Genomic DNA, 22,036 nt, shown 5'->3' on the forward strand with positions numbered 1-22,036 from the left:
ACAAAACCTTGTACTAGGACATAATTATATAGAGAGGAGATAGATATTAAATTGATTATAACATAACTTTTTTTATAAGCCAGAAGCTCTTATTTTTAGTTGAAGGCATATTTATTAACTCTTCCCAAAGGAAGACAATATATATATATATATATTTGCCACAGTGTCTGACAGAATGCAAGTGCTTGTAATAGCAGATTTTTATTAGTATGCATACTTCATATAAGAACCATACATGTATGTTTGAAATCAACCTTTTAAAAAGGTAAAAGTTGCATTCATCTTTTCTGTCACTACTTGGTCCTATCTACAATCTATTATTTCTAGACTAGTCAAGGCTCTTTGACTTGCATTCTTAGCATGCCTTTGTTTTGGGCTCTCTGCCCTTAAGAGAAGCACACCTTGGCATCCAGCCAGCTTCTAAGCATTCAGTCTCAACTACACACTCTGAGATTTAAAACCTTTGGGCATCCTTCCCCGAGGAGTGAGGCCAAATCTTCTGTATAAATTCACATGCCTTTTATTTCTGGGCAGCTTTCACAAGGGAGGCCATGCCAGCAAGTAAATCAGACCCCAGTAGCAGGGGCCAGAGATCTGCTGTCCCTACTACCTTTCCTCTTTGGCCACAGAGAGTCAAATGGACTGGTCCCCCCAGGCCCAAAAGCATCTAATGTCTGGGCCTGTGAAAGTGACCTTATTCACTAAAAGATTCTTTGTAAACATGATTCAGTTAAAGATTTTACGTTCAATAAAATGATCCTGAGATATCTAGGTAGGCTCAAGCCATCACGAAAAGATTCAGAAAGGGACAGAGGGAATATACACCCACTGTCAAAGGTCAGAAGGGTGGGTCACGATGTGGGAGGAAGGTAGCCAGAAACCAGGAGAGGAGAGGAACCAATGGCCACACAGTCTTGGAGGGAACACGTCTACATGCAGACTTCACCTCTGTGTAACTGATTCTTGTCCTCAAGAGCTATTTCAGAACAAACTCCTAGGGTTTTGAACCATCAGCTTGTGGTAGCAGCCATGGAGGCTAGAACACCATCTTAGTGACTTACCATAAGGAGCCCATGGGTACAACAGCAGAATGATAGGCCAGCAGCGATCATCATCTGCTAGACTTTCCCCCACAGCTCTCACTGGAGCTTAACCAGCAGACACTCACCTTGCCAGCAGCACACTCAGTCCCGTCGAGTGGGGGCCCCTTCTTGGTCTTACAGAAGTATGGGTTATCAGGGTGGCTGCACCATAGCTGTTTACATGGGTCAAAGGTTCGGAACTGGAAGAAAAAGAAGCAAACGATGGGTGACCTTTCAGACAGCGGGATGTTTGCCAACTGTATTTTATACATGCTTTCTTCATGTCATAGTATTTGGTATGTGTGTGTGTGTGGGGGGGGGGAGCTGTTTTAATTTCAAGCTGATAGCCAAAGGGGTAACATGTCAAGAAATAAGCACTGGCCTTAGGGCTCCAGGTCTGAATGCTCTGTTCTGAAGCAGCAATGACAAGTATAAGATGCCCATATTGTGCTACGAACATTAATTACATCATCCCATTTCATCCCCACATAAACTGTAAGAGACAAATACTATCGTGACCCATAGTTCATATGCAAGGAAACTAAGCCAGAGATGTCACCAATTGTACTTGAGTTCCTGGACTTAGTGTAAGACCTGACATACTCTGTCTGCCATCCATTACCATAGTGTCTAACTAGTGAAAAGTAGAAACGTAAACTAAAAGCACACAAAACAGCTTCATTTTATAGCCTAGGCTGGTCCTGCATACAGTAAACAAATGAGTGAAGCCTGGCTTCAAACTGATCTTCCTCCTGCCTCAGTCTTGCAAGTGCTGTGATTCCAGGCATGCACCCACACACTTCTCACAGTATTATTCCATTTGAGTTTCTTCTAATATACCATGGTAATCATTTTCTTTAGCCACAAACATGTAGAATACTGGCCATCATGCCACAGAGAAGCTCAACGTCATCTCTGAAGGTAAGACAAGCTGGGGGGTGGGGGGGGGGGTGAGCAGAGCACAATTGTCTTAAGCTGGAGAGCCTTGGTTGATGTGCAGCTAGCTAGTCTTACCAGGTGTGAGTAAGTGGCCTGAGAAGTTCTGCAATCTTGGCTTTTTCATCCTAAAGACAAAAGCCTTGAAATCTTTCTGCCACGTCTGCATTATGTGTATAAACACACACAAACACACACACACACACACACACACACACACACACACGTTCACATACACATATATAAACACTAATGTATGTATCTGTAACAACAGCTATAATTTTAAAAGCTATGAATTCAAAAAAAAAGCAAGGAGAGGTATTTGGGAGGAGGCAATGGTGGAATGATATTGCAATCTTGAAAAGAACAAAAGAAATAACTATAAACCAAAACACTTTGATCTTTCCATCTCCTTTTTTTTTAATCTCTCATGAGGATTAATTCAGGCTATGTACCCAAAGTGTCTACTTTAGCTCCATCAACATAGCAAATGCAAGATAACCTTAGATATTTTCACACTTGTCCCAGTGAGTTTGCAAAGCCCACCCAACAGGAATGACACAGACAAATTTCAAGATAAGATGTCTAAGTTAACAGTGGGTCACATACCGCAGTACACATCTTGTAGCCAACGCCAAAGTCAAAACGGCATTGCTCATCCATGGAGTAATTAATTCCGGGAAGTTCTGGGAGTTTGGGCCAGTCGTGTTCAAAGGGGTCATCAAGGAGGCAGTCATAGGAACTGTGGGAGGAGGACAGTAAGTGCATTTAAATTCTCAGGGTTGATATCAGAGTTTAAAGGGAGTGGACTCTCGGCTCAACTTCTCTGGGGTTTGTTCAGCACATAGGGCAGGTTCCCAGAAACATGGATTTTAAGGATTTGGGTTTTATTTCACTCACCTCTCATCTCTGCTAATGTTGGGAAAAGGAACCACCCCCCCCCCCGGGATATAGTGGTGCTGCGGCGGCGTTACCCATGTCACCAAGTGACCCTATATGAAGTGTGGCATAGGACTGTGAGGTATAAACAGGGTTAAATGCAGGAACCATATAAACACCCTGTCTCCATCCTCAGGACAAATCTCACCACCAGTCACAAGGAATCTACCCCACCCCAAGGAAGCCCCATGCCAGATAAAACGACTCAAGTTCTAGCCTCATGGCTTAACCCATTGTATGACGCTGGAGAATCTTTTGGGTCAACACCTCTAAGGTCATATGTGTAGCCTATGCAGCAGGGCATGACATGCAATGAGGCACATACTGGATGTATCGTTTCAGTTCCTGACCGCTGCATCTGGACCAGTGATAACGATGGAAGGCAGCTTGCACTAGTGGCGCCATGACACTGCCCATGGCAGTCTCATCGCCACACCGATTGCCTTGCCCGTCATGCTCCATGCCCAACCTAGAACGCAAAGGAGACTTCATGGGTAAGAATCACAGATCCATGGCTTGGATTTCCCTGTCTCACAACACAATCTGGGAAAGACCTATTTTTTTCAACTCAACATGGCTTCCTTGGAGATGCCATGGATTCTGATATTGAGAGCTGTCTAATGAAATGCATTTCTTATTCTGTAGCCATCAGTGGCACAGCACAGGTAGGCTCAGCCAAACAGAGTTACTCATTGAGTTTCAGTGCATGACCCTTCCCTGTGTTAAGCTCCTCACACTTGGCAAAGCATGAGAACGCATACTAGCATTCGCTTTTGCTCAAAGTGAAGAACAATGGTAGAAAAGCTGTCAGCAGTGACTTACACATGGCCAGTTTCATGGGCTACTACAAAAGCAGATGAAAAACCATCTTCATGATTCAGGGTGCAACTTCTCACTGGGTGACACATGCCAGTGACAGGAGCATATCCTGCAGATAACGACAATCACTTTTATTTTATTTTCATATTCATATATATGTATATATATATATATATATATATACTCATTATAATTAGTACTGGATCTTTGCCTAGAAACAAAAGAAGAAGCAGTGTCCCTGTAAATAGGGGCAATATTACTTCTCTGTTACCAGCAAGCCATGTTCTCTTGGGAAAGCAAGAGGGACTGCCTGGGGTTACCACGCTGTTACCATTTCGACTTATCTTTCTGTTTTACTAAATGACCCTTCTAAAGGAAGGAGCCAGAAATCCCACCAATGTGGAAAAGAAAACCATCAGTCTTTCTCCACACTCTCCATCAGAGTTTATTAGATAAATGTAACCTGACTTTGGAAGAAAGACTGTTGGCAGGAGTCACTCTCGTTCTGAACAGTTAGTGGAAATCACACTGCATGATGTTATGGCCTCCTTTCCATACCCCAAATGGACAGCCATTATTTTAAAGGCAAGTATAATTTACAACAGTGCTTAAGTGGCATTTAACATTGTGGATTCTGAAAAAAAAAAAAAGTCACTGGAAGAAAAAGAGTGGGGAAAAGGTATAAAGGTATGCTTGGCCTGGTGGGTGGTGGAAAGTGGTGGGGAGATATGAACATTTGCACAGCCTTGACTTGGGGTTTCGCTTGAAAACCCAGGCCCTTAATTTTTTCATTTACACAGTAGTAGTAATACCTTGCATTCCAGCAGGCCCAAAGTCTTGCCTGGTTAAGAAAATTGCGTGATCATGGTGTTCGGCGTGGTTGGGATCAGTTTTCTGTTGCTGGCAAGCCCATCGGCACACGTTCTCCAGGCTCCTGGACGGGTTTCCCCTTTCGATGAGACTGATGGACTAAAAGGAGAGAATATGTTAGACACACGTTATGTGATTTGGGTTCTGGGATAATATTTCAATGATGATTCATAAATATTATTTTGGGGGATCAACTTTGATTTATGAATTCTAGAGACCAATTAAAAGACTTCCTTGTGAGGTCACATGCCACCTGTGGGAATGTCCACAGAAACAGGCATAGCAGTGTTAGAAGTGAGGATTCACTACTCTGCAGTGACTTGGTATGGATAATCATTTGTAGAAGTGTAAAATATTTCCTGGTTGTATTCAAATTTTAGGTTTTACACATTAATGACAAATGCTGGAAAAGATTCTTGCATGCTGCTTTTTCTAGAGATATGAAAGTCAAAGACCTTAGTTAAGATTTTTGTGTAATCTTTTGGTCCAAAAATAATCTGTATGAAGGAGGAAATAAGTTCTTTCAAGATTTGGCAGAACTGGCCAAACTTTATAGCGTATGGGGAACAGTCAAATAATACTAGCTTCACCTGGGGGGAGGTAATAGCTTTTTAACCTCATGGTAATGACAGGCTTTGGTCTCTTATCTGGTAACTTTAGTGGACATATATGTACACATTACACACACACACACACACACACACACACACACACACACACACATCCATCGCAGTCTGAAGTTTGAAAGTTGAGGGGTAAAGGGTTGAGTGGTAAAAGAGCCCATCCCTTAAAAACACAGGGTTTTTCATTTCCAAAGTGTTTCTAACAGAAAGAGAAATTGGAATCCTAAATGAGTTCCTAATTGGATAAAGGACCCAGAGTTTTGTTAAATTCCAGCCAATGCTATTATCAGTGTTTACATTTTTAGTAAACTTAGCATGGCCTGCTATATGCTAATCATACAGTTTGCCAAACAACTGATCAGCTGAAGGCTGTTGGGACCTCCAGCTGGCGTTAGCTTGTTCCTTCCTAACAGTACAAAGTCCAGCAGGCTTTTGAAAGAAGGTGAAGATCAGGGATCGCCTATCTGTAGAGGAGGACATGTTTTGTTAGTAGATGCATAAAGAAACACAAACTCACAGAGAGACTATGGTTTTCCCAATGTGCAAGTTCACGAGTGTTTCCTCGCAGGGAAGACATTCATTATTGTAAACATGAACACTGGCAAGGGAGTCAGGCTTCTCAAAGGAAGTTAATTATTTCCAAGGGCAGGACCACATCTAATATTGATATACACAGGTTCCCATTATATGGCAAGGATGGCTACTGCATGCATTTTGATTCAACTTTCCGTTTTCAAAGAGATTAAAATTTTTCAACTCAAAAAATATCCAGGGTGATTTACATTTAAATATAGACATTTAAATACTGTTTTAGATAAAACAAAAGATGCTTCTGTTTTCTTCATGGACATATTCCAAGTGCTTTGAGAATAACTACCATAAAATCGACATTTCCCATAGACACAGTGAATTCATATACAGGCTACAAACCTCATGCTAATAGGCTAAGGACATTTTCTTTTTCCTTAATAGCATCTGTCCATGTTCACTTACTTATCCAGTTCAATGTAGCTCAGTTAATAGTGTTTTTCTATCATGCAAAAGATTCTTGGTTAAATCTCTAGCAGATTATGCATTGGGCATTAGTGCATGGTTATAATGCCACCATTTAGGAGGCAGAGTTAGGAAGATCAGGAGTTGAAGATCATCTTTGACCTCATAGAGAGTCTTGGTCCAATCTGAACTATATGAGACCTGCCTCTAACAAAAAGTTGCTCCAATTTAACATTTTCTTCTCATTCTGGAAAATTCTCCTCCCCAGCTTTATAACCATGAGTCTACATAAGATTGAAAGTAGTTTTGCCACCCCATCTTTTACTGGCTAGCCTAATCTTAATTTTTATAGCCCACATTAAGGTATTTTACCTTTGCATAACCAAGCATAATCATTCGTACCAGGACCACATTTATATGCACTCCGAGGGACTCATCGTGGTAGATTTCATTTACCTGGAGACAAAAGAGATAGTTGCTAGAAGAAAGGCAATGCAAAGGATTTCAAGACACACACAACATTGCCACGCCAGTTGCAAGTCCTCTACTCAGATTGGGCAACTTACATTGTGTTTAAATTTAGTTTAAGCCAATCTCCAAAATGAAGTAATTTATTTTTTGTTTTGGAGCAATCTTTGGATATGTGAATTATTGAGTTTTTGTAAAGTACAGAGAAAAATTAACATAGACATATTAGGAGGAGATTTATTTAACAAATTTGTGTGTGTGTGTGTGTGTGTGTGTGCGCACACACACACATTTGTGTATATGCCTACATATAACACAACACTCACATAAAACAAATTAAAAAAAAAATGACTCCTGATTTTCTGTCCTTCTGTGAGTGGCCACAAGACAACAGAAGAAGACAGACAATATAGCAAGAGTGCCCACATGGCTTGCAAACGTACTATCTTGGCTGAGGGATTTCTGTATCGAAGCTTTGGGGATCTATCTGTGAGTCAGCAAGTAGGTAGCTTTCCCAGCATCCCCCAGGACCGAGCAGCTGGGGCAATGCTTTTTTAGAACTACTGTGGGATAAATACTTTTCAGAATATGCAGTGTTAAGGAGACCGTACAAGTGCTTATCAGAGATGTCAGTTCTGGACTCAACTCTGAAGATCTCAATTGACTCCCATATCATTATTACATTTTGAAAGTTAGGCTAGAATTTCTCAGAAATGACTTTGTATACTTTAATAGTACAGATGTTGGAATCAGAGCAATTTTAGGTTGCAGCTCAACTGTGTTTCATACAGGGAGGACAATGAAGCCTGTAGACTGTCAGTGACAAGCTAAACCACACAGTGCGTTACTGGCAGACAGGAATCTAAAGCACACTGTAATTATATCTTCTGATTAAGCTACTGCAAAGTGAGTGCAAAGAAAGTCTGTCCAACTTGGTGAATGCTAGCAGAAATGACAAAGGCAGGGTTACCTGGCTAGATTCCAGTTCCGAGCTATTCCCCCAGAACAAGGGCTCAAACTTCTAACAGAAACTAGGAGAGAGATGAAAACTAACCACAATTTCGCTTGAGATCCAGGAGGTTTGGATGGCAGGCTTAGCAAATCTAAAAGCTGCAGAGAAGAGTACAAAGCCAGAAAATACAGAACATTTAATCATCATAGAATGAAACTCATGCATCAGGGTACTCTGGCTTGCCATGTTAGACTTGCCACACCTACCAAGAAACAGGCCAAGAAATCTCGAGTTAGATGTTTCAAGATTCTAGCATGACTGCATGGAATAATTTCAACATTTTAGATCTTAAATTGATGGGTAGTATACTATGTATTCAGATTGTACACAGCATTTACAAAGCTACCAAAGATAGATGTGAAAGGTCAGTCTAAGGTAGAAAATACTAAAAAAGGTAAAGCATATTCTAACAGGAAAGGCTTTATGGTACCTTTAAGTGGAAAATGCATATATATACATATATATGCATATATACATATATATGCATTAATTATATATAGTCATTAATTAGAAAGATCTAGCTTGGTAGCTATAGAAGATAAGCTAGATTAAAAAAAAAATACTCTGTGATGAACCCTTGCATTGCCCAGGAGTATAGGCAGGTGACCCATGGCCAGTTTGGCTTACTATAGGCTAACGGAAACCCAAAGTATTGAACTCACTATGTACTGACATATAAGAGAGCTGGTCAACAATACAATGGCATTTAAAGAAAATAACAGAGACCAAAGAGCCCAGAAAATGTGTCCTATACAGAATGACTTGGGAGATACAGTGATTAAAGATAGAAGACATTAAATTTCTCAGATCACATTGCTTCAAAAATCCCTCAATGGCTACCAACTTGAGGATAGCAAGGGACAAAATAAGGTGAGTAGCTGGTGATGCCACTGGGGACCATGATAGGGTCCTAGCTTGCACTGCCACAAGGGGCCACGTCTGTAGCAGCATGGTGCCACCGAAGGCCAGGATGGCATCCCTGGTCTGGGCTGCTGCCCTGGGCACATGTTGATGTCTGAAGGCTGTGCAGAATTGGCCTCAGCCTTCACCTGAGCATCATGGGAGAGCAAGAGAGCAAATGAACCTTCCCTCCCCCAATTCCAGGGGTTTCAGGTGAGCCAGCCCCAAGGATATAAGATATAAGCATTGGAGAGAGGGCCCTACCTTTTGTCCCCCCTGCAGTGGTGTGGATGAGGGAGAGATACCCTCCTCCTGCCTCTCCCCTCACCTCCTGCTACAGGCAGAAGACCTGGCCTTGGGGTCGTGAGAACAGGAGAATTGTCCTTGCCCTTCACCAGCTACAGCGCGCAGCAGACTTGGTCTTGTATCCTGCTTGATCAGCACAGTAGAGCTGACCCTGACAGTGGGGGTGGAGGCAAGCTAGAATGAGAAATGAGAGCATGGGAGAGCTGACCCCCACTTGTCTGCCCTAGTATGGTGACATGGGTGAGGGAGAGATGTCCCCCATTTCACTCCTTGCTATCTATAGCAGGCAGGAGAGCTGGCTCTGGAGACATCAAAGTGGGATAGCTGGCCCTGCCCTTCATCTTGGTAGCTCAGTAGAGCTGCCCCTGGGTGTGGGGGTTGCAGGTGAGCTAGCACTAGGGTTTGATGCCCTCCTCCTCCTCCTCCTCCTCCTCCTCCTCCTCCTCCTCCTCCTCCTCCTCCTCCTCCATTCTCTCATCCCATGACATCTATAGCAGGCAAAAGAGCTAGCTCTCTGGGTCATGAGAATGGGAGAACTGTCCCTGTCCCTCACTGCTCACTGGCAACAACATTCAGGAGAGTGGGCCCTGTACCTCACCTAGGCAGAGGGTAGAGCTGACCCTGGTTTTAGGGGTTGCTGGAGAGCCTGCCCTGAGGGTTTGAAAGTGGGAGAGCCAAAGGGATGACCAGCTCACATACCTCCTCAGGCCCAGATCCAGGGCTTGGAATTGGCCTAACCCATTGATGAACTGCTGGAGAGCACGAAGGAACCAGTCCTACAGAGCCAAAACTACAGGATCTCCATAACACAGGGAAACAACAGGATATCTGAGAGGAGTCCCAGGAGCCAGAGGCCTTGTACTAGACCAGAAAGTCATTGCAATGAACATTTGCAGGCAAGGGAGAATGGAAAAAAAGATACTGTGGGACATACTATGACACAATGAGATTTTTTTTTCTCAGTTGGGGTGGGGTCCTGTGGGGTTGCAGGGGTGGAGAGCAGGTTAGGGGAGGGGAAGATGCAGTTGGATTTCCGTGTATGATGAGAAATTCACAAAGAACCAATAAAAAGTTTTTTAAAAAAATTAATCAAAGGAGGAGCAATATTTTCACAGTAGCAGAAACTAGTCTTCCAATAAGAAAAACCAACAATAGCAGTCTATCCTGGGCAAAGACCTGCATCTTCACCGTGTTGCTTCTCAAAGATCCAGAAAGTTGACTCCTATGTATAACTCACTTTTAATCCATGCTTAGTAACATGTCAGCTCCCCATCTCCTGATGCGCGTCAGTGCTACAGGTACAGTGTTGTCACACCGCGACACACACAGGGCAAGAGCACTAGGAGGAAGAATGAGCCAGGTTCTCTGGGGTCATAGGTTCTGGGTTCTGGTTCCTGCCTTCCCACAGTAAGCTCAGGGACTTTAGAGTGGCTACCTAACCACTCTGGACCTCAAGTTTCTCGGTGAAAACTTGTATCCATAATTGCTCTGCCTGCCTCATAGACAGGTTGCTCAAATCAAGCAGGATGACACACCTCCATCCTCTGCCAAATGCCAAATCCTTTCCAAACCCATCGGCCTGTATATGGGGAGGTTTTGTGAAAACCCATAGCCACGACCCACCTTCTCTCTCTCTCAAAAAAAAAAAGCTTTAATTTGAATTTGTTCCATGTCAATCAAGTGGAAGGTGAAATTCATAATTATCAAGAAAATTACTGGAAAAAAAAGTCATTGCCTTGTAGTTTGTCTCAGAGGTGGTAGAGATCTGTCAGCAGATGGCACTGTGCACCTCTTGATAGGAGAGACGGACCAGTTGTCTGTTCCCTACACCTCCAAAGCACCTACACCCCCAGCTGGCTAGTGGGCCTTCTCCTGTTTACTCACAAATAAAACAGCTCCCACTAAGCTAAACAGAAGTTTCAAAAGAGCATGAGGAGAATCTTATTTTGAATGACTACTTATCTGAATCTTAAAAGCAAAGCAAAAATATTGGCAAATTTTTATTTTGAGTTTGTGTGTAATCCGGTTATAGTAGTCCATAAGAGGCCTAAAGGCCCACCCCTATCAGCTGCCTATGTTTACCATGCAACCAACACAGTATAGAAGGAACTAAGGGTGTGTCAGACTGAATTCCCAACTTCACCCAATCAGAGGGGACTAAAATAATGTTGGTAAAGACGATAGTTTTAAGATGTTGTACTGACAAAGAAAGCATATGTCCCCAAGTAAAAGCAGCACCATCAGGATCCACTTGCAACACTTAACATCGTGTATACCTTTCTAGATGCCAGACATTGTTGTTCATATGTCAGCCTGTACTGAATCAAGTAACCCTTGAGACACTCACAGATATAATCTTTACTTTACAGATGAGGACATTGAAACCCAGAGTTGTTAATTTTCCCAGTGCCACAGTCACAGAGCAAGCTGAGGGCAACATTCGTTTGTTTTGGTTATCTTCTTCCAGATGAATTTTAAAGAAAGGTGAAGATAGATTTATTACAAATAACAATTTCTTTTTTTCATCAAAACAATGGTGCACTAAAAGTACTGGAAAAATCAAGGCCAGAAAAAGGTGAATGAAAAAAATAAGGTGTGGCGTCAAGTCAGTGTTGGGCATAAGAAAAGCACTAAGTGTAGATGTTGCTATAAGCCATGCATTTGACACAAGAAATACTGATCACAATGTCACTCGTAGTGCCAACCTACTGGGCTCTGGATATGTTCAATGAGGAGTTCAGGGTCGAGCCCAGAGTTCTCATTAAATGACCTGAAAGAAAGGGTAAACAGAATATTAATTCAATTTTCAGATGGCCTTGACTTTGATGAAGTTGCCAATGATATAAAGAGGGCAAAAAAGGCAAAAATCCAACCAAGTATCTCTTTCCTTGAAAAAAAAAAAATTCCTTCCAGGTTTGTTCCCGGTCAGAACAATTTCTCCAGGGCATTCCCCTGGCAGGACAGTCTGACCTTTGTCTGACTAGCTGATGAACAGCTCTGTCTGGCTTCAACAAAGAGACACTCATTTTTCTTCCAGGTGAATTGGGTCTTGAGAGGCAGTGTGGTAGAATGATTAGGAACATGGGCCCTGTCACCTACCTGCCTAGCTAGGGTTTTAGCTATGTGACCCTGGGCATGTGATTTCATCATCTTTGCCTCAGTTTCACATTGGTAAAAATGAATTGCCACAGTATTGTATTCACAGTGTTATCGAAGGGAACACATGAGTCTATATGGAAACAGAGATTAAGATGGCACTTGGCATATATATATATGTTAGGCACAATTACTGTCATTTGCTCAGAGAAGCAGATAAATAGTTCAGATATGTGAATTTTTAAAGAGATCTTTGCATGTCAAGACAGCCAGGGTACTTCTGGCCAAACATGAAAAAATTCTGAATTGATCTATGAAGAATTATCATTCTCCACAATTGTGTCTCACGGAGCTAAACATGCCAAACAGTCACACCCACTTTTCCTCTGGGGCGTCCTGATACTCAGAATAGACAGGTGTCCTGTAACCAAGTCTATTTGTCTCTCAACTCCAACCTAACATTACTAGTCGCTATAATGCTATGTAAGACTCTAATTGTTTATAATACTCTCATCAGACTTTGATAAGTGCCCCGATATCCAAGTAGTGGGGAACTAAACAGTAAATAAGTTTGAATTAGCTCTGACCAGACATGTATTCTAATGGGAGAAACACGGGCCTTAAAGCATGGAGAATATAAATGTGAGAAGAAACGAACAGCATTGTGGATGAGGGTCGGTGGTAGACAGCTTGCGTAGAATGCATGAGTCTCTGGGTTTGAGTTCGGGTATTAAAGAAAGAGGGAGAATATAAAAACAGGTGCTGAGCTGGAGAACAGTTGCGGAAGGAGGTAAAGAAAAGGAATCATCCTTCTTCAACCAAAGCCCACACCCAAGAAATCGCTAATCACCTCTAAAACCTGTTACAGCTCCTTATTAGCAAAAAGTTCCCCATGCCTTAGGATAGTACATCCATTTTCCTGAAGTTAGCCTCAGCTTCCTACCCAGTCTCTCCTACCCTGTCTCCCTGCAGTACCCCATCATTTACCACACAGGCAAACCTACAGTGGGTGTACTGGACAGTTTTGTGTCAACTTGACACAAGCTAGAGTCATCACAGAGGAAGGAGCCTCAGTTGAGGAAACACCGTTATGTGATCCAGCTGTAAGGCATTTTATTAATTAGTGATCGATAGGAGGAGGGCCCAGTCCATGGTGGGTGGCGACATCCCTGGGCTGGTGATCCTGGGTTTTATAAGAAAGCAGGCTGTGCAAGTCATATGAAACAGGCCAGTAAGCAACACCACTCCATGGCCTGTGTCAGCTCCTGCCATGGCATTCCAGCCCTGCTTGAGTTCCCATCCTGACTTCCTCCAGTGACAGACTAAGCTCAATAAACTCTTTCCTCCCCAAGTTGGTTTTGGGTCATGGGGGGTTTTGTTGCGACAATAGAAATACTAACTAAAACAGTGGTTATCAAAACACAATGAGCTTGCACTTGCAGTACCTTATTAGTACAGTTGGTCCCCCCCCCCACCACCACCACCTTTCAATACCCAATGTATTCTTTGGTATCCAGCTCATATAGCACATCCCTTCTGAATACTTTATAGACCACTGGTATTAGTGGCCAAACCTCAACTTCCTCCTTCTGAGTTCATATTTACATAATGTCTGTGATGGATCTTCCGAATGAAAAAAAAATACTATCGCATTTTATTAGCATTATTTGATTTGACCTGGTACAATTAGCAAGATATGTGAGGGAGCTAGATTTTATTAGTTTTTGTTGTTGTTGTTTCCTAGGGATTTAACAGGATTGTGGTCTCAAGAGAGACTACAAATGCTGGATAAATAAATACTAGCACACAGTTGTGAATTTCAACAGAAAAATACCTGGATTTTAGATACTGACCCAAAATGAAAACTGTTGCATGACCCACTAAGGCTGCCTGAACATGTATCTCCAGGTAAATCTGCCTTACAGTGATGATGAGTGATTCCATAGACATTACCTAAGAGCCAGAAGTTGTCATTAAGCACATCAATAACATCCATGTGCTAAAACTCAGTCACTGTGCTTGGTAAGAGCCAGGTTATGGAGGGAGAATAAGATTAATTGTGTTTTTATTTATATGTACACGGCAGGCAGCTGTCAACATTCCACATATGAAGCTTAAAAACATACTGTTAAGTGTAATCAAGGAACAAACAAGCTATCAGAAAACTATTCTCAAAAAAATTAAAGCACGGTGTACCAAGGAGGAATTAGTTTGCAAGAGACTCAAAGGACCTGTTAACTGATCCTGGTCTTGATAAATGAAATGACTCTAGAAAGGACCAAACTATAGATGAATAGAAAAGGATGTTACTTTATACGCTAGAACAAAAAGGGATGGGAAAGGGTGGTAACCATTACCACCCCAACCACACACTGGATTGCAGGAGCCAATGTATCAACAGCAACACCAACAAAACCTTCCTGTCTCTACCGTGAGGAGGTTGCATTAGCAAGCCTGTCATGTCATTCCAAACCGAAAAGCCCGGGGGTTTTAGTTTTTCTTATGAACTACAAGCATCTTGAGGACACAGGTTATTGTATTGGTGTTTCAATGATGAACGCTTACATTTATGAATAACATTAGGTTGATAGTCTGTGGAGTAATTTCTATATATGTAGTGTGGTTTGAATGAGAATACCCTGCCATAGCATAGGCTCAGGTGTTTGAATATTTAGTTCCCCGTTGGCCTTGATGTTTGAGGAGCTAGTGTGCACTGGCTGTGGCTTTGAGGACTCCTCGCCTTGGGCCACTTCTAATCCACTCCCTCGGCTTTGTGTGTACTCTGAAGCTGTGACCACTCAACTTCCTGCTCCCCCTGCTTGTTAGCATTTCTCCCAGCTGTTATGGCCTTTCCCCCTGGAGCTATCGGCCAAAATAAATTCTTCCATGAGTTGCTTTTTATCACAGTGCTTTGTCATGGCCCTGGAAAAGTCACTCAAATCTTCAAGCAACTGCCAATGATTGAGCATATTAACTTTCCTTTTGGATTATTAGTCTAGAAAATAAGGTTGATAGGTTCCTTTTCACCAGTCTGGGAGTCTCATAGGTATTTGAGTAGAAAAGCACTGAAGAGGCAAAGACAGTGGACCAGGAGAGAGCAAAGTCTAAAAATATCATCACTAAACACGAGCCTCAACTTGCAAAGAAAAAGGTGCCAGAGACTCAGATGTGAGGTGATTGATGGTGCACACAGGTATAGAGACCAAGAGAAACTCTAGCTTCCAAATGGATGGAAATCCACAATTTTTATTTTCTTTTAATTAGCTCCCTCTTAATTGGATAAAGACTTCCCAGGCTCAAGTAAAGTAAAAAATGTGATTCTACAAGCCAAGGTGGCACTCGCTGCACACCTGGCTTTCATCCTTACAGATGTTTGTCTTTCTTTCACTGCTTTCCTTATTTCCTCTTAACCTGCTATGAACAAGAGTACCAATATCCCGCTAGAAGAGACCATGCAGAAGGCTTTATATGACTTCATGGAAAACTGAAAACTTTATAAACAAAAAACAAACTCTAGAATGCTACTTTTTTGCTCCAAACTTCCATATATTCATGTCTTAAAATATTATTCTAAATTAGAATTCCCCTTTCCACATTTATCCGCAATCATTATTAACTGACTATATAGTCAATCTTCCTATTTAAATGGTTTCTTTTCATCTTTCCCTCCTTCCTGCATCTTTCCTACCTTCATTAAGATTAGGAGAGCATTGCAGCTATACTCTGTGTGGAAAGTTTTACAACAAAAATCTTTCTATGGTCAATGTCTTACAATTGCTAGGTGTTCTCTGAGTGCTGTGCGAATGCTACAGCAGGAGATATATCCCAGATATGCATCTCTCAACTTTTTCAATCTATTTTAAAACAAGTCACAATTTCCCTCAACTCACAATAGCATACTCTACAGCAGCACCCTCTGAGAGATTAGGGAAGATTTCCTCATTATAACTGTGCATGTTTGTACTAAACGTCATGAATCACACATTAACTTTGGGATCTCTTTTAAAAAACACACTTTAATTACTGTGAGTTATTTGTTTATCTTTTGTAACTTGAATGCATTCACAAAATATTTCCAACTGAACTAATAATAATTGCTATTTTTTTCTCTGTGTGTAATTAACATAATAGAATTAGTGTGCTTACAATCTCTAGAATTTAAAACCATTGGTCCTAACAATATAGGGGCAGACAATACATTTGCTGTAAATTACATTTCCATGGTTTTCTCTTTCTTCCCATTCTCATGTTTCCACCTCTGTGCATCCCTTTTCAAATCTCTCCTCATGCACCATACAACTTAGCGCTCTTGCTTATCTGTCCAAATGGCCCAACAAGGAGCCATCAGAATTCTGATGCTAAGATCTGATCTGTGTTCTCTGATCTATTGTGGAATTCATACATGCTCCTTGGCATAGCACTTAAGGACACATAATTCAACCAACTTACCACAAATGGACTTGTTTCCCTTTCCCCTCCAGGAAGTTCTGCAGGTTAGCCGTTCAGGGAAGGCTTATGAATTTACATAGCATCACTTGGTGCTACTGCACTGACCATGAGCCTGGTCAATCTGTGCACAACATACCTTCAGAACCTCACAGAGTTTTAAAACATGTGTAATGTTATGAACTCAATGAGCAAAAATATACTTCATAAGCTGAAATATTGGTGTTCATAAAATAATCATTAATAAAATTAAGAATTTTATTTCTAACATATATCTTCATAGTTGTATGAAATATACTACACATGAAAAAAAAAGTGAATAGTATAGACTCCCACAGAAATAAAGCCAAACATCAAAAAACAGAAAGAGAGAAGAGATTTTGACAACAAATTTGCACGATCAATCTGCCATGGGTTATAGAATGATATGGGATAGAATGCATGAAAGGGAAGTGGGCCAACACCCCAGCTACCTTGTGGAAGTAGGTGGCTTGGATACATTGTTGCTGGTCATTTCTCAGCAATTGCTCTATGCCAGTTACAAAGATTAAAAGAACACCAATTAGAAATGATGCCAAAATTGCCTCTGAATCTGATTAAGGTTCATAAGAGAAAAAAATAAAGTACACATTACTTGAAAGGCCCATAAGCAATTGCTGAACCCGGAGCTAAATGCTTTGTAAGCATATTACCTTCTCTAGAATTTTCAAACTAGTGCATTTGTTTGAAAGTTCTTATACATCTTTGAAAATCTTCTATCATCTCAGGTACAGAACAATACTGGGGAGATTTATTTAACTGTCTAGAGCACATATTGAGGCAAGCTGACAGTCTACAGAGTATTATTGTTCCTCCAAATGAAAATGAAAATCATGATATAATTCCTTGCCTTATGTGGCTTCTAAAACATGTGATTTTCACTTGGTAACAAAAAGAAACCAGTAGATTGGTCAAAAGGCACTTGTACATCATGTCTCCTTTGACTGCAATGTTATACTTAATAGATATGGATCAGAATTTGAATTAAAAGTTGTTATGCTCAGGCTTTGGGTAAGGTTCTTATATTAGTGTCCAGAGGACACTAAAAAGCAAAAAGTGTGATCGAAATGACCAAAAGCCTCAAAATGAAGTAATTACTTACAATGTTCATCAGGGTGAGGAGGTAATTTTGGACATGCTCTTTGCCATGGAAACGGACCACAGAGTCATCCACTCCCAGAAGCACCTCGATGTTGTAATCGTTCTCTCCCGTGTGTCTGCGGCGCCGCATTGTCTTGTTCAGCTGCTGGCCAATGTTGCTGTAAACTGTACCTAGATCGTCAAGGCCTTCCAGGTCCGACTCTAACAAGAAACAAAAGGAACCCAGGCATTTCAGTTTCCCCAATGGGTCTTCCAGTGCTTCTAAAAATATATCTTTTCAGGGAGCCTTTATTATAATCCAAATCATTAACATATTGCTTTCAGTTTGCTTAGTAAATAAATAAGCATATATATATATATGCTCAGAATAACTCCCTATCTAGTCAACACTCACAGTTTTATACAATAGTACTATACTATTGTCCAGGAAGGTGGACCACTGTGCCAGAATGTATACTCATGAAGATCTGCATTAGTCTTTTCCTAGCTGCATCTTAGGACAGATCATCAGGCATCAGGAGTATAGCACAGAGGCCAGTTATAACGGTTACCATGTTAACCCTGCATAATCCATGATCCTCTGATCATGGGGTGTAGAATTTATACTCTATAAACTTAAATCACCTTTCCAGTGGCCTCAATTTAAAAATAAACGTCTGTCATAACAGCACAACTATGTTTTATGACAATCATTACTGGCCATGTTGTTAGAGCTGCACATTTAGTGTATTACTTTACTATGTTGGCTTAGGGTTGAATGGGAAATGTTGCTAGGGAAAAAGTGGGCAGACACATGGGTATCACACTTGATACCATAGTTCTCCACATTTGGCTAGCCTCTCATCCAACAGCAGGTCAAATCCATTGCTATATGTTTGAAATTGTGAGACAGCAAAGTAAGGAACCAACCGGAAAATGACTAATAGAATAAAGTACAATTGTAAGCACAATTTCTGTTTATTTGCATCAAAGAACTAATTCTTTCAATGGACATTTCATATATAGATACAAACACACATAGAGATGTAGGGAAGGGAGGAAGCCTATGTTCTTTGGATTTCATAACCTAAATTCTCTATAGTTAATGAAAAATATTTTGGTGAATTAAAACACAAAATAAATTGGACACTAATATCATTCAACTACTGGCATTAAAAAAAAAACCCAACCCTGAAGGTATGTTGATTTCCATTTTAAGTCTATAAAACACAGAAAGGAATTTATTCTATAAAGTGCCTTGATGTTAAAGAAGCTTGAGAGAACCAAGTCTGACTCACACTTTATATAGAGGTTTATTGAATGCTGTGTTGAGACCTATGAGCCATCTGAATTAGAGTCTTGACATTAATGAATAGGCATTTTCCTCCCCGCCTTTGTGGTCTTAGTGAAGTTGCAGGAAAGGATGTCTCTTGGCTAAGAAGGCTGCTGACCAAGCTTTAAGCACATGGGATTAGAGGAATGGAAATGCATACCCTGCTCACACCTCCTCAACCCCTCACAAATATAGAGAAACACCCATCCCTGCTCAACATGTACGGACACAGGCTAGGCTTATGGCTGCTTGGTTTAAAAAGATATACTGTACTTCATTTTGACCCAAGTCCAGTTCCTAACTCATTAGCTGGGAATTTTCTCCTCATTGAGAACTTACTGGCCCCACAGTGTAAAAATAGGTCTGACCATCATCCACATCAAACAGAAAGCTCCCCTCAAAGGTTGTTTTTCAAGAGCTGCAGACCCATACTGAGGGATGGAAAGGACACCTGCACAGAGCTTTAGTATTCAACCTCAAGTCTCTCCACACACTTGAGAGAGGGAGAGGTTATGATAGCTAGTCTACAGATCAGACACTGATGAAGTAGCTCTCCGTTCTAAAAAGGTCTTGTTTGGCAGAGTTGTCAGAGGCCACGTTCAATGGAAATATGCTAGCAGTGTTGTATCATTAAGCCTGATGAATGAATAAGGGTGAGGGTTGATTGAGGAGAGACAGTTCATTTTGCCCTGACACCTCCAGTCTGGCTTTTGCATTTCTCCTTAAATAAATGGAAATGGAGAAGACATTTATGGTACAAAAGGTAACATGGGAAAAAAAAGAAACAAACCCTTTAAAACCAAGGAAATTTTTGCCCATCTTTTACTCTGTGCTATACAATCTTATTTCCCATGATTCTGAAAATGACAGGGTCAAACATTAGGACAACTTGAGGCAGTTTTTGCTTATACACATTATAAGTCTGGTCATCTCTGGGGCCATGAAGTATTTCTATTCATAATTACTTTGCCTTAGTGTGTTACTTTAAAATGTAATATCCTAGTGATTAGTAGTATAGATATTTTCCCCCTTAAACATGATCTCACTGTGTTCTTTGGCTAGACTTGAACTTGTAGTTCTGCCTCCAGGGATACTAAGAATAAGGTGTGTGCCACCACAACCAACTAACATAGACTATATAATCAAATGGATTTATCTTCAAATCTTGATAATGACCCATCTAGTTATAGTTTTACATAAGATGAAAAACCTCTTTGACCCTCAGTTACATTTATGAAATAGAATAATCTTTATATTCAGGGCTGCTGGTAATAATGCCTGTTCTGCAAGTTCGAAGACCTGACTCCAATTTCAGCATCCATGTGTAAAAACTAGGCATGGCTTTCTAAAAGTCGGTAATCTCATTGCTCTGGCTATGTGTGAGGAGGGAATAGGCAGATAGGTGAGAACCAACCACTAGAACAGCTCCAAGTTTAGAGAGATTCTGTTGCAAGAGAATGGCAGAGTGATACACAGAAGGAACCCAGACTTCCAGACTAGTTCTAAGATCATGTAGAGGTTCTGCCTCAAGAAAAAGGGATACCCTAAAACCCCAACAGACTTCCAGCCTAGCTCTACGTTCATAAAGAAGTTCTGCCTCAAGGAAATAGGTTAAGTGACATAACAAGACACTTGACATTCTTCCAGGGTCGCTGGATGTACACAAAAGCACCCCCCCAACACACACATGCCATTGACATCTATTCCCTCCTAGCTCCCCACAAATATGCTCTATCTCATAGTGACTCCTAGATTTGACTCTCTAACTCCATGTACTCAACATAAGAGTTCCTGAAGAGGCCTGAAATCTAGAAAGAGAGCACTAGGAAGGGGATGCCCTAGATGTGATGGTATAATAAAGTACAGGTGACATGAAAGTAGAGATGGGAATAACTGAGGTGGAAAGGTACAAGCAAAAAGAGGTGGAAGTGTATGGGAGACAAGGAGGTGAGGAGAAGAGTTAACTAAACTGAAAGGGTTATAGAAAACCCATACAGAAATATACTATCTTGTAAACCATTTACAAAGTGTAATTTATAAGAAAATTTAGAAAGGAGATCCCTTGTATGATTGGATGAAAGCTCCTCCTAGAAGCTATGGGTTATTAAACAAAAACCATGGTATCAGGTTTGTGGTAGCTCCTTGTGAGATGTTGATCAGGAATACCCTAAAACCCCAAACAATACAGACTCTTGCCGTTAGTTTTGGCTGACCAGAAAAACTGAAGGATAAGATCCTATTGTTACAGACACCTTGGTTGCATGGCATGAAAATTAAGTGAGTTCCTGGGGCGTGGCTGATGCCAATAAGAGCATACAGACAGGAGTCTAATATAGCTGTCTCCTGAGGGGCTCTGCCAATGCCTGGAAAATACTGAAGTAGATGCTCACAGTCATCCATTGGACGGAGCACAAGGTCCCCAATGAAGAGCTAGAGAAAGTACACAAGGAGCTGAAGGGGTTTAAAGCCCCATAGGAGGAACATCAATATGAACTAACCAGTAACCTCAGAGCTCCTTGGAACTAAACCACAAAAACAAACAAACAAACAAACAAACAAACAAAAAACAAAACAAAACAAAAACCAAACAAACAAACAAAAAAACTAAAACCAAACTAAACCAAACCAAAACAACAACAGCAACAACAAATACATGGTGGAACTTGTGGCACTAGCTGCATATGTAGCAGAGGATGGCCTAGTTGGTCATCAATGGGAGGAGAGGTCCTAGGTCCTGTGAAGGATCCCAGTATAGGGGAATGCCAGGACCAGGAAGCAGGAATGAGAGGGTTAGGGAGCAGGGGGAAAGGGGGAAGGGATTTTCAGAGGGGAAACCAGGAAAGGGGATAACATTTGAAATGTAAATAAAAAAAATCTAATAAAAAAAAGAAAATTAAGTGGGAACTGATTTGGAAGCCTCCCCACTGCCAGCTAGATTTCACTGTGACAGAAGGTGCTATGTAGGCTTCTGGTGGAGAAAAGGCATCAATGAGCTTACCTAGTAAGGAACCATATGAAGTATAATAATGATCTTCCAGGCGACTTGTACACATTAGTACAATAGTGGTACAGCTGTTATGGCCGAAACCATTTA

The 22,036-nt window shown here is 41.2% G+C and overlaps 1 protein-coding gene across 3 annotated transcripts in view; it reads right to left on the reverse strand.

The window, feature by feature from the left end:
* The window catches only part of Adamts3 (a disintegrin-like and metallopeptidase (reprolysin type) with thrombospondin type 1 motif, 3), a 209,828-nt gene that overhangs the window by 30,182 nt on the left and 157,610 nt on the right, over nt 1–22,036 (reverse strand). For all 3 annotated transcript variants that reach the window (NM_001081401.2, NM_177872.2, XM_017320931.2), the window contains exons 5-11: nt 17,632–17,831; nt 6,635–6,718; nt 4,589–4,745; nt 3,780–3,885; nt 3,283–3,426; nt 2,628–2,760; nt 1,169–1,282 (exon numbers count right to left, since the gene is read on the reverse strand). In NM_001081401.2, coding sequence (NP_001074870.1) covers nt 1,169–1,282; nt 2,628–2,760; nt 3,283–3,426; nt 3,780–3,885; nt 4,589–4,745; nt 6,635–6,718; nt 17,632–17,831 — 938 coding nt within the window. The remainder of the gene's footprint in view (nt 1–1,168; nt 1,283–2,627; nt 2,761–3,282; nt 3,427–3,779; nt 3,886–4,588; nt 4,746–6,634; nt 6,719–17,631; nt 17,832–22,036) is intronic.

This window comes from Mus musculus, chromosome 5, assembly GCF_000001635.26.
Source record: "Mus musculus strain C57BL/6J chromosome 5, GRCm38.p6 C57BL/6J".
Classification (NCBI taxonomy): domain Eukaryota; kingdom Metazoa; phylum Chordata; class Mammalia; order Rodentia; family Muridae; genus Mus; species Mus musculus.